The sequence below is a fragment of the Sus scrofa genome, chromosome 6 (genome assembly GCF_054392235.1).
Source record: "Sus scrofa isolate SSC_HxYL_T2T_F1_AM1 chromosome 6, Sscrofa_HxYL_maternal_Yorkshire_Landrace_v2.0, whole genome shotgun sequence".
Classification (NCBI taxonomy): domain Eukaryota; kingdom Metazoa; phylum Chordata; class Mammalia; order Artiodactyla; family Suidae; genus Sus; species Sus scrofa.
In genome coordinates this window covers 60,101,258-60,113,297 of record NC_139388.1, presented here as the reverse complement: position 1 = coordinate 60,113,297, position 12,040 = coordinate 60,101,258, and the positions used below count along the sequence as shown (strand labels likewise).

The 12,040-nt window shown below is 60.2% G+C and overlaps 1 protein-coding gene, 1 long non-coding RNA gene, 3 other non-coding genes and 1 pseudogene across 5 annotated transcripts in view; 2 read left to right on the top strand and 4 right to left on the bottom strand.

Annotated features, from left to right (window-relative positions):
• The window catches only part of LOC110261042 (sperm acrosome membrane-associated protein 6), a 52,376-nt gene extending 48,998 nt beyond the window's left edge, over positions 1-3,378 (bottom strand). Inside the window, exons 1-2 of the mRNA XM_084961822.1 lie at positions 3,020-3,378; positions 2,784-2,861 (exon numbers count right to left, since the gene is read on the bottom strand). Coding sequence (XP_084817948.1) covers positions 2,784-2,861; positions 3,020-3,233 — 292 coding nt within the window. The 5' untranslated portion in view covers positions 3,234-3,378. The remainder of the gene's footprint in view (positions 1-2,783; positions 2,862-3,019) is intronic.
• Positions 3,379-3,424: 46 nt separating this feature from the next.
• On the bottom strand, positions 3,425-3,504 carry MIR125A (microRNA mir-125a). Its single transcript, NR_038541.1, has one exon. It is a non-coding gene; the product is annotated as a microRNA mir-125a (primary transcript).
• Positions 3,505-3,631: 127 nt separating this feature from the next.
• On the top strand, positions 3,632-10,828 carry LOC146402427 (uncharacterized; annotated as a pseudogene).
• Positions 3,901-3,980, bottom strand: MIRLET7E (microRNA let-7e). Its single transcript, NR_038521.1, has one exon. It is a non-coding gene; the product is annotated as a microRNA let-7e (primary transcript).
• On the bottom strand, positions 4,070-4,139 carry MIR99B (microRNA mir-99b). The gene has a single exon (NR_038512.1). It is a non-coding gene; the product is annotated as a microRNA mir-99b (primary transcript).
• LOC146402428 (uncharacterized) lies at positions 4,689-10,020 on the top strand. Its single transcript, XR_014806620.1, has 3 exons — positions 4,689-4,829; positions 7,542-7,608; positions 9,880-10,020. It is a non-coding gene; the product is annotated as an uncharacterized LOC146402428 (long non-coding RNA).
• Positions 10,829-12,040: the final 1,212 nt, after the last annotated feature.

Genomic DNA, 12,040 nt, shown 5'->3' with positions numbered 1-12,040 from the left:
AGGGTTGGTATAAAGATATCTTTCAGGCAGATAATGAACATAAACAGCTCTCTGCAGACCGAGCATCTTCCATGTTTGGGACAGGTTCATCTTGGCTCACTTGAACCACTGCCACTGGTCCCAGCCACCACTGATACCTCCTTGTTGGTCTCTCTGCTTCTGCCCTTAACCCATAAGGCCTTAGTAAGATCCACGACCACCCCCTTCCTTTAAAATCCTCCAATGGCTTCCCCATATCACGGGCAAAAGCCAAAGAGACTGGCCGAAGCGATGATCCCTGGGTAGAAGCTGGAAAGAGGGGGCACCATGGCTAAAGATGGTCTGAGGGCCCCCCACAGGGGTTCAAAAGTATGTTCCTGCAACAGCAGCCCTGGCCCCTGGGAACCTGGAAGTGTCAGGTGCTGGGCCCCACCTCAGACTTACTGGTCAGGAACGGAGAGTGGGGCCCAGGGGTCTGCATTTTCATAGGCTCCCAGCAGATTCTGACATACACTGTGGGGCTGGAGAAGCACTGGCCTACCAGGTCCACTCCAGCCCCACTGGCCCCAGGGCCTTTGCACTGGCTCTTCCCTCTGCCTGGAAGGGCTCTCCCTGGATTATCTGCAAGGCTCTCACTCTCCCCTGGTTCAGGTCTTTGCTCCATCGGAGCTTCTCATTTGCGCCTCCCCTGATCAACCTATTTAAAATGATCGCCCCACTGGCTGCCCCGTTCCCTTCTCCTTCCGTTTCCCTCCACAGCGGGGCTCACCAACTGACACACTCCAGCATTTCGCTGATTTGTCTATTGTCTGTCCTCCCCCACCCCCGGAGAAGCAATCTGAGGGCAGATAGCTTGGCGTTTGGTATAAAGATATCTTTCAGACAGATAATGAACATAAACAGCTCTCTGCAGACCGAGTATCTTCCATGTTTGGGACAGGTTTCCCTGAATTTGCCACATTCAATAAATATCCACGGAATGCATTGCACCAGCTTCTCCCAGCTTCCAGCCTCTCCCTCCTGGCCGGCCTCCTTACGGCCCCAGAGGCGCTTCCCACACCGAGAGCTGACCCTGCCCTTCCCCGGCTCACAGCCCTGCTCCTTCGGGACAGACCAGCTGAGCCCTGGACCTGTGGCTCGGGCTGCCCCCTGGATATTCCCGGGCCCCTTGCAGTCACCATTTCGGAGGCCAGCTGGCCATCTGCCCCCCCCACGCCTACTCCTCCTTCTCAGATCCCCATCTCAGGACGAGCCACTGCCCACGCAGGCCTGGACCCAGACCCTGAACGCTGTCCCCAACCCTCTTCCTTCTCCCTGAACAGCTTATCCAACCCAAGGCCCTCCTGCCCTTGACTCTCTCCACCCGGTCCCCTCTTCTCTACTTTTCTTCCTTCTTTCCTTTTTTTTGTTTTTTTTGTTTTCTTAGGGCCACACCCACAGCATATGGAGGTTCCCAGGCTAGGGGTCCAATCAGAGCTGCAGCCGCCGGCCTACACCACAGCCACAGCAACGTGGGATCCAAGCCGCGTCTGTGACCTACACCACAGCTCACGGCAATGCCAGATTCCTAAACCACTGAGTGAGGGCAGGGATCGAACCCATGTCCTCATAGATCCTAGTCGGGGTCGTTAACCACTGAGCCACGACGGGGAGCTCCCTTCTCCACCTTTCTAATCCCCGCCGCCCCAGCTCAGGCCTCCTTCACCACAGCCTCCACCCAGGCCTCCCAGCCTCCCCCTCCCCCGTCTCACAGACAGCCCTCAAGGGTCGCCTACACCCAGAGCTGGACTTGTTTCTCATCTTTTCAAAGCCTTCTGTGGCAGGGTGGCCTACGTGGGGAAGAAGGGGCGTCTCCTGAGGTCAGGAGCTGCCCCCCCTTCTCCGCCCCAACCAGCTGACTTCCTCTCCCTCTGGGGAGGCCCCCCAGCTACGTCTTCCCCACGCTGGTCCCCTGGATGGATGGGAACTCCTCATCTTTGGGGCTCTTTGTCAAAAAGCTCGGTGGGCAACAGCCGGGAGCAGAAGTAACAGAACGAAGGTGCAGAAATGACGCCTGAGCCCCTGGACGGTGGAGGTTAGGCCGCAAAAGAGGGAGCGCTCAGGCCTCCCTCCCAATTCCAGCCTCCAGCGCATGGGGGGGCAGGGGCGGTGTCCTGTGTCATGGCGTGACTACTGCTCAGGCTGCCCCCTCGGCCGTGAGGGTCACCCCAGCCCTGACGCCCCTCCACGCTGTCACGTGCCTGTGTGTCTTCAGCGTGTGCCCTCCCCACCCCAAGGCTGTCACGCGGGCCCACCTTGCCCATGCTGGTCACCTGAATGATGCCCTCTCCCTGCTCCTGTCTTCCTGCCTCCCACAGCCTCGTGTGGCAAAAACGCGGCATCACTTGATCGACAGGGAACACGTGCGTTTTACCCGGGAGGAAGCTCTCCTCCTGAGGCCGGTCTCACTGGGGCAGGGAGGCTCCCTCGCCCTGAGCTCCAAGCCCATCCTGCGAGGCAAGGCGGCCGTCCCATCGCTCAGGCTGGGTCAGCTGAGGCCCAGGGTAGGGGCCACGACCACGGCCAGAAGCCCCATCGCCCTGACCCCAGCTGGCTGCAGACTCCCAGTTATTTCTACGCTACCTTCACCTCCGCACCAGCCTCTGCCCGACTCTTCTGCCTGACAAGGTCACCCCGCTCACGTGGCTCCCCAGATCACCTCCTCCAAGATCACTGTCAAGTTCAGAGCCTTCCCCTCACCAGCATCCATCTCCTGGGGACTCCGCACCCCCGCCTCCCAGTGCTGCCGACCCCGCGCCACTCACCCTGGGCGGCGGCCACCTCCTGGAGGGAGTGGGTCATCTGGGTGAAGGCATCGTGCAGGTGGCTTCTCTCATCGTAGTCTGGGGGTGGGAGGCAGGAGCTGGGGGATGCGGTTCCCCCCAGCACCACGTCCCCAGTGTCCTGAGTCTCTGACCCCGTCTCTCCAGGCCTCTCTTGTCCCTCCCTCCACACAGCCCCCCCGGGGGGGGGATGCTGGAGGATGGGGGGGTCTCCTCACGGATCTCAGTGTCCAGGAGGCCCTTAAAGGCCTCCGTGAAGGCCTCCTCACACTTCCCCAGGGCCGGGCTCTCCAGGCCGGGGAAGATCTGGCAGATCTGGAGGCGCTCATTGTATGACGTGAAGCAGAGGAGACAGGCCCAGGCGGAGGCCCCGAAGACAGAGAGGGCCACCAGGGCGGACGGGACGGTGCTCGCTGGGGCCAGCAGGGCCATCACGGAGGCTCTCAGCCTGGAGAGAAGCTAGTGACTTTTGTGAGGTCACCGTGGGGAGGGGGAGGGGCCCATGAGACAGAGGTCAGAGGTCAGGTTTCAGTGTCCCCCGTCAAATGTCAGGCTCTAGGGTTTTCAGGGGAGGAAGGGTGTGTGGGGTCATCGGGCCGGCAGTCCCCAGGCTGGTGGTTGGGCCGGACGCCAGGCTCCCAAGAACCTCACCTGTGACCCTGGATGTCCTCACAGGTTAAAGGGTCTCAGGGACTCAGAGGCCGGCAGTGTGGTGTGGGGGGGACCCCCCGCCAGGTCCTGGGGGGCTGCGGCACAAAGGGACAGAGACCCTGCGAGGGCCCAAAAGACAGCAACTGAGCCAGAGACCCAGAAGGCATCATAAGAGACGGATGGAGTCAGGTGGAGTCAGGGGCTGAGCGGCCGCTGTGCAGAGACTCAGCGGGGACAGAGATGGAGAGACAGAGAGAAGAACAGGAAAAAAGCCAGATTTCTAGCTGGGAGAGAAACTTTTTGAGGGAAGGGGAGGAAAGAAGGTAGGCAGGGACGAGGCCAGGAGGGACAGCCCGGCTTCTCTTCCCAGCAGCCCCCTGAGCCCGGCGGGGTGGGGCGGTGACAGGGGCCAGGAGTCCCCGCCGGGCCGTCCCGTGCAGGGCGCAGCCTGGGGAAAGCTAGGAGGCCGTATAGTGATCTCCGTGGGTGTCCTCCTCAACTATACAACCTCCTACCTCAGCCCGGGGCGCGCGGCAGGTGGACAGACAGACGGACAGACAGGGGGCCAGGGCGGGCGGGGAGGGCCGGGGAGGCCCCAGCCGCGATGGAGAGCCCCCGACACGGACCCACAGACACGAGCTTGTGTGCGGCGAAGGCCCCGCAAGGTCGGTTCTACGGGTGGGTGCCAGGACCCAGGAATCCGGGCCCCCGGCCCCCTCCTCCCCAGGGAACCCAGGAATCAGGCCCTCGGCCCTTCCTCCCCCAAGGGGCCCGGGGATCCAGGCCCCGTCCTGCCTCAGACTCAGAAGTCCAGGTCCACAGGGGACCGGGGAGGCCGAGCCCTCAGCCCCCTCCCTCAGAGCCGGGAGTCCAGCCAGGCCTGCCTCCCTGGGGAAGGCCCAGCCTGGCTTCCCCGGCTCTGGGTCAGAGGGAACCTCACTTGTTTGGGAGTTTGGCTCCCTACCTACCTGTCAGGTTCGGAAATCCAGGACCTGGGTGGAGGCCGCCCAGGGGAGACAAAACCTTTAGAGCCTTCCTGGGTCATGACCCCTTCCTTCTCCGCCCTTCTTTCGGCCTCTCACCAGTGGCAGCCCTGATGGCTACCATCCCATCCCAGGCCTCTGGCATCTCGCAGGCAGGAGCGCCAGGGGCCGCTAGCACCCCCATTTTGCAGCTAGGAAGGCTGAGCCCCCCGGGGCAGCCGCGGAGTGGGAGGGGCCGGGCCTGCAGAGCGGCAGCCGGTCCCCTACCCCACCCGGGGCTGGGTCGATGCACCTGAGAGCCTCCGCCTCAGTCCAGCGCTCCAGCTCCATCTTTCTGCTTCTCTGCCCGGCCTGCTGTCTCTTCCTGCGGCCGCTCCAAGCTCCTCCAGCCTCGGTGAGCCGGTCCCCGGCTCTGCCCTGCCCATCGGCGCCCTCCGCTCGGCCTCCTCCTGAGCGCTGCCTTTCCCAGTCCACCCCTCTCTCCTCTCCCCCATCTCCTGGTTTCCTCTCCTCTCTCTTCTCTCCTTCTTTTCCTCTCCCTTCCGTCTTGCACCCTCGCCTTCTCCTCCCCCCTCCCTCCGTCTTTGTCCCTTTCCTCTCTCTCCCTCAATTTCCCCGTCTCCCTCTCCACTCGCCCTTTTTTTTCTGTCGCTCTCCCTCTCCCCCCCATCTCTCGATCTCTCTCCTTTTTTCTCCTTCTCTCTCCTTCCCTCCCTCCCAGGTCTCTCTCCTCCCCCCCCTTCCCTTTTTCTCCTTCCCTCTCTCCCTCCCCTCGCAGCAGCTCGGAGCCAGGTCTGGAGCTGGGGGTGGGGTGGGGGTGGTTCGAGAAGGGGCCCACGGCTGGGGTAGCGACCTGCTGAGGAGGGGGAGGAGAGGCGGGAAGGGGGCGGAGGAGGCGCGCGCGGGGTGGGGTGGGGGGTTGAATGGGGGGGAGGGGGCCAGAGACGGGTCTACGGTCCCAGCTCTCATCCGCCTTCCCTCCTTCCCAACCTCCCAGACCCTCAGGCGGGGGCGAGAGTCAGGCCAAGGTGGGGAGGAAGGGGAAGGGAGGAGGCTGCCCCCGCCCCCCCAACAACCTGGCCCAGAGCCCAGGCTGGGTTCCCAGCATGCCCCGGGGCTGCCTGGGGCCTGAGGAGGGGGGTGAGAGGAGAGGGGAAGCGGAGAATCTCAAAGATTTGCAGGACCTGAGCATCTCCCCAGTCGGCCAGCAAATTTCTCTTCGGGGAAACTGAGGCCCAGGGAGAAGGGTCAGGACTTGTTCAAGGTCACTGGACAAGGCCTTGGGTGGAGACACCCATAGGCCCATAGGCCCGATTTGGGGACAAGGTTGGCGCTGGACTTCCCCCAGGTCTGGGGCCCCCTCCCCCTCACTGCAGACCCTGGGGAGCCCCCAAGGGTCAGAGAGCAGACCCAAACAGTCTGGCACCATGGCAACCAGCTGGCCCCGCCCCCTTAACCCCCAGAGGGTTAGACTCCAGCTGGGGCTAAAGAGGAGGTGGGGACTCCTGGGTTCGGGGAAGGAAGGGGCTAAGGGCCCGAACTCCGGGGTTTCGTGGAGAGTGGGGGGCCAGAATGTAGTCCCCCAGGTCTGAGGGCAGACGAGGCTGGGGGCCGGGACTCCTGGGTCCTAGACCTTAGAGGGCTAGGGGTTCAGATTCTGGAATTCTGGGGGAGGGGGCTGGGTTGCGGACTCCCAGGTCTAAGGGAGGAGGGGCGCAGGGGCCTGGAATCCCGGGTCCCCAAGGGAGCCTGGATGCTGGGCCTCTCCTCCGCCAGACATCCCCTGCCCCCGCCGCTGACCCTGGCCTGTCTGGCAGCCCAGACAACCTCCCCCCTCCTCTGCGGCCCCCTCCCACTTGCACGGCTCACCCTTGACCCCTCAAAGCCCCGCAGCCCCTTCCCTGCCCCTCCCCCTCCCCTCTAGCCAGACATTAACCCTTCCGCCGCCAGCGGCACCTCCAAAGCCAGACTCTCTCCCTCCACCTTCCCTGAGGGCGCAGGAGGGCATCTAGCCTTAGTCGCCAGCTCCGAACCGAGCTACCCCAGCCCCACCTCTCTCCTCCCAGTGGAACCCAGGAGGTGTTCCCTGCCCGCTCCTCCTCCTGGACCCCGGAATCCAGGCCCACAGTCCCCTCCTCCCAGGATTCTGGAGTCTGGGTTCCCAACCCCCTCCTCCGAGAACCCAGCAATCCAGGGCCCGGGCTGCCTCCTCCCCTAGGGACCCCGGAGTCCGGGCCCCGGGTCCCATCCCGCTCCCTCTCCGCAGACTCACGGCTCCGCCGCTCCCGCGTCGAGGGGAAGGGGTCTCGGTGGGCAGCCCCCCGGGCCGGGCTGAGCCGGGCCCCGCCGCCGCCGCTGCCACCGCCGCCAGCTCTCCATCCTCTCCCCGCCTCCGCCGCCCGACGGCCTCTCCCCTTCCTCCCGGCGTCCCCGCCATCCTCCTTCCCTCCACCCCGACTCCCTCCGGCCTGCGCCTCCTCGCGGGTCCGCGGGCCCGGCTTCCCCGCCCGGGACCCCGCCGGACCAGCCCCCTCCCCAGGGGGCCCCCGCTCCGGCCCCTCCCCACCGCCCGGCCCAGTCCGGCCTGGCTTCCCCCCCACCCCTGCCCCGGAGCTGGCCCCGGTCCAGGGGAAAAAATTCCATCCAGCCCCGGGGAGGAGGAGCGGGGCGGGGGAGGGAGCCGGGAGGGGAGGCCGGGCCGGGGAGCGTGACGCAGGGAGGAGGGAAGGGACAAAAGGGGCCGGGAGGCGGCAGGGCCGGGCGGCGCTCCCACTCCTCCCTCCCTCCCCCCCTCCTCCTCCCGGGGCCGGGGCCGCGTCTCTCCCTCTTCTCTCTGCTTTCTCTCGTCCCCTCCACCTCGCCTCCCTTGCCTTCTCTCTGCCCGCCTGCCTCCTCCTGGCCCCGGACGTTCGCCTCGCTCTCCGACTCGGGCTGCGCGCCTCTCTCCTTCTCCTTACATCGCTCCCACCCCCATCAGGGTCTGCTCCTCGCCCCCCCCCCCCTTTTCAGCTCTCCCAGCCTCCTTCTCCTCCCTCCGCTTGGGTCTCTCCACCCACCCACCCACCGGGGACTGAAAGGTGAATCAGACCCGTATCTGCCCTTGCAGACGGAGCTCTCGGTCTGATGGAGGAGACGGCCCCAGATGCAGACAGTTCCAATCCGGGGCGACCGGGGTATGACAGAGGGAGAGACCAGCGGCCGTGGGAGCCCGGGGGTGGAAGGAATCCTTTCTGCTGGAGACAGCCGAAAGGACCTCCGGAGAAGGCGGTGGTTGTGGCGTGACCTCCAAGACCCGGGAGACGTTAGATCTGAATCGTTGAGAGACAGACAGGCAGACAGACAGCAGTAACGGCGTTCCGGGCAGAGCGCACAGCCTAAGCTGAGGCTCAAAGGCAGGAAAGCAGGGGCGAGGGTCGATTCTGGGAGAAGAGCCCAGCAGCCAAGGCCGACGAGAGCCCAGGAGGACGCGAGCCAAGGAGCCTGGAAGCAGCAGCCGAGGCGGTGGGCGGGGCCAGGTCCCCCCGCGCGGGGAAGGCCGGGCTGGGAACTTTCACCCAAGGGTCGCGCGCGGGGCGAGGGGCAGGGTCAGATCTGGGTGTCAGAAAGATCCCTCTGGGGCCCGTGGGGGGAGAGTTGAGCCGGGAGAGGCTGCTGGGGGCTGGGGAGGAGGATGCTGGAGCAGGAGGCTAGGACCCTGGGACCAGAGAGGAGGGGGTGGGGCCGGGGATGCGAGGGGGGTGCCGGCGATGGCAGAGGGGAAGGTACAACAGCCAGAACCCTGACCCCGAAACAGGGGACACGAGTCGTTCCCGCTGGGGAACCAGGAGGAAGAAGGGGGAACAGGAGAGGGAAGATGCTCTGGGCCGCTTGGGACTAGTGGCCCTTAGGGGCGTGGGGACAATTAGGGAAGACATTCAGGTAGCCGTGAATATAGGGTCCTGGGGCTCCAACAGCGGAACATGCAGTTTTGTCTCCCCATGGCCCTGGTTGCCCACTTTTCTCTGGGCACAGCTTCTGCTTTCCCATTTCTTGGGTATCTTTCCAGAGGAATTCTATACATTTATGCACAGATATTATACCTACCACCTTTTTTTGGTTGTTGTTCCCAGGTGGAATCAAATTATTCTACATGTTGCTTTTTTAACACTGTATCCTGAAGATCCTCCTATAGCCACACTTAGAGAGCTACCTCATTCCCTTTAGTGGCTGTATAGTTTTCCATTGTAGATATGTGTTCATCTATCAATCAATCAATTGGGAGGGTGGTTTTTTTTTTTTTACATAAAGAAGCTAATGCTTAAGAATATGAAAATAACTGTTGTGGTTCTTGTTGGTTTTGGCTTTGCCCAAAACATGTGGAAGTTCCCAGGCCAGGGATTGAACCCATGCTGTAGCAGCCACATGAGCCACAGCAGTGACAACACCAGATTCTTAACCTGCTGCACCACCGGGGAACTCTTTTTGTTTTTTTTTTTAGGGCCGCACCTGCAGCATATGGAAGTTCCCGGGGTAGGGGTTGAATTGGAGCTGTAGCTGCCGACCTACACCACAGCTCATGGAGACGCCAGATCCTAACCCACTGAGCAAGGCCAGGGATTCCTCCGAATCCTCATGGATACCAGTTGTGTTTGTTACCGCTGAGCCACAATAGGAACTCCTCTTCTAGCTCCTTTAAATGTTGTCATTAGTTACTAATGACAGGAATAATGATGAATCATACCCTTTATGGAATATCTACTTAGGGACAGGCTCTGGGCTGGGTATTTGTTACTCCCCATTCAATCCACACAGCAGTTTTATTTTCTGGAACTCTTTTATCTCCATGTCAGGATCAGGGAACTCAATAGTGAGTTGCCTAAGTTCACAGAGTGAATGGCAAAGCCAGGATTTAAACCCAGGCCTCTCTGGCGCCAAGATCCATGCCCTGTCTTTGAAGATGGGCTGCCACTGAGGAAATATGCAACCTCCCTGGGATACTCTGCGGCCCCGGGGTAGACTTGACATGTGTGCAGAGTCGAATTTGATTAAGGACTTTTTGTCAGGCCCTGCACCTTGACTTGGTTCAGGCTACACTCACCGCAGATGCCCTGCTGTCAGGGCGGGGTGGTAAGCACACCACCCTGCTGCCTCTTCGTCCTGGCCCTGATCTCTCCGTGTTGTGAGTCTCCATGTCTGGGTCTGTCTCTGGGAATTCACCAAGGGCACCATCCGGGTCTGAGTCACCTCTAGGTCCTCAGTATCACTCAGCATAGGGTGTGGCCCAGAGCCAGGGCTCAGGGAGACAAATGAATGAATGGAGGGACGGATGAATAACAAACGGTTTATGGGCTGGGCTGGGCCTTGCCTCTGGGATAAAAGAACAATTCTTGTTAGTTCCTGAAACGTTAAGACTTCCATTTAGTGACTCACGGGAACCACTGTTTCCATCATTTTTTGATATACAGGGTTGAAAAATCCCTTGGCACCTACAACTTAGCTATTGCGATTTCCACAAATCCCTGAGACTCAGGCTCCACCACTCTCATCGGCCCCCGGGACTCAGGATCCCCGCCATCCCTTTCCATCGGCCCCTGAGACTCAGGGTCCACCATTCCCATGACCTGAGATGCTGGATCCATCACTCCCATCAGACGCTGGCATACAAGGACCACCGTTCTTGTCAGACCTGCGACACCTTTCTTATTATCAAGTTCCACCTTTCTGGAAGTTCCTGCAGTGGCTCCAGGGGTTAAGAGCCCAACTAGTATCCATGAGGATGTGGGTTTGATCCCTGTCTCCACTCAGTGGGCTAAGACCCATTACTGCCGTGTAGATCGCAGACGTAGCTCTGATCTGGCGTTGCGGGACTGTGGTGTAGGCCATCAGCTGCAGCTCTGATTGAACCTCTAGCCTGGGAATCTCCATGTGCCACGGGTGAGACCCTAAAAAGTAAAAAAAAAGAAAGAAAGAAAGAAAGAAAAACTCCGCCTTTCTCATTATCCCTTGGAGCAGCGGTGGTGCCAATGGAAAATTGAAACCCCGCCCTTCGCAAGGCCATCCCCATGTTCCTGGAACAGGAGCTGTGAGCCAGGAAGACACTCCACCTGCCCTGAAGTTGGTCTGACTTGAGGACTTGCTTGTTAACGCTGTAGAAAAGGGGGCACAGTTAGGAAAAACATCCAAGTTGCAGAGACTCCTTGCATGGGCAGGATCAACCCCAAACCTGAGATAATCCCATCGCACCATCAGAGAATGTGTCCATGTGGGGGTTAAACTCCAAATTCAAGACTGTCCTACATCATCACTTAATCCCCACAGGTGTGATAATCCTCAGACTGGCTGAGCCCCCAAAATACCAGATGATCCAGCTGCAGCAGGTGTTCCCACTGAGCCATTAAATAATCCAAAGTGGCATTGTGCCCCTGGTGGACTTGTAGGGATTGGGGGTGGAGGAACCTTTTCTGTGTGTATGGTGGGTGTGGGTGGGAAGAAGGTGACAAACCTTACTCGCACTATGAAGCCTTTCCTGGTGTGATTTTTTTTTTTTTTTTTTTTTTTTGGCCACACCCATGGCATTTGGAAGTTCCCAGGCAGGCATCAAATTTGAGCCACACCTCAGACCTTGGCCACAGCTGCGGCCACACTGGGGATCCCTGACCCACTGCGCAGGGCCAAAGATGGAACCCGTGCCTTGGTAGTGACCTGAGCTGCTGCAGAGACACTTCTGGATCCTTAACCTGCTGCGCCACAGCGGGAACGCTGGTGTGATTTTGGAGAGATTGTTTCTCCACAGCCTGTCCCTTCCCCTTAGGGCCGTGCTTTCCAGCCATCTGAACACGGAAGGGCCTTAACTGCTCTGCTCTTCTAATCTCAGCAAAAGAGAGGGCAGGTCATTCTCAGGTTCCAGGAGACTGGAGTGGGAGTAGGTCTCTTTTTTTTTCAAGCCTGTCAGCTGCCACCCACTTCCCATTCTGGTCTTCCCTGTGAGGAACCCACGTGACTTTAGCAAGAATGTCTTGGAGTTCCCTCGTGATGCAGTGGGTTAAGGATCCAGTGGCCCAGGTTCAATCCCTGGCTGGGGAACTGCCACATGCCATGGCCTTGGCAAAAAAAAAAAAAAAAATGTCTTGGCAAATCGCCCTTCTTCCCTACCCCCCAAAGCATGTCGCCTGGGCATGTGACCCAAAACAGGCCAATCGATCATTCACTCATTCATGCATCATCCCTCAACAGAGCTGATTAGAATCTAAGATTTTATTCTACATATATATATTATTTTGCTTTTTAGGGCCGCACCCATAGCATATGGAGGTTCCCAGGCTAGGGGTCTAATCAGAGCTACAGCTGCCAGCCTACACCACAGCCACAGCAATGCAGGATCCGAGCCACGTCTGCTACCTACACCACAGCTCATAGCAACGCCAGATCCTTAACCCACTGAGCAAGGCCAGGGATCAAACCTGCAACCTCATGGTTCCTAGTTGGATTCATTATTGCTGTGGCACTACAGGAACTCCAAATAACTTTCTTTCTTTCTTTCTTTTTTGTTTTTTAGGGCCGCACCTATGACATAAGGAGGTTCCCAGGCTAGGGGTCCAGTTGGAGCTACAGCAGCCAGCCTACACC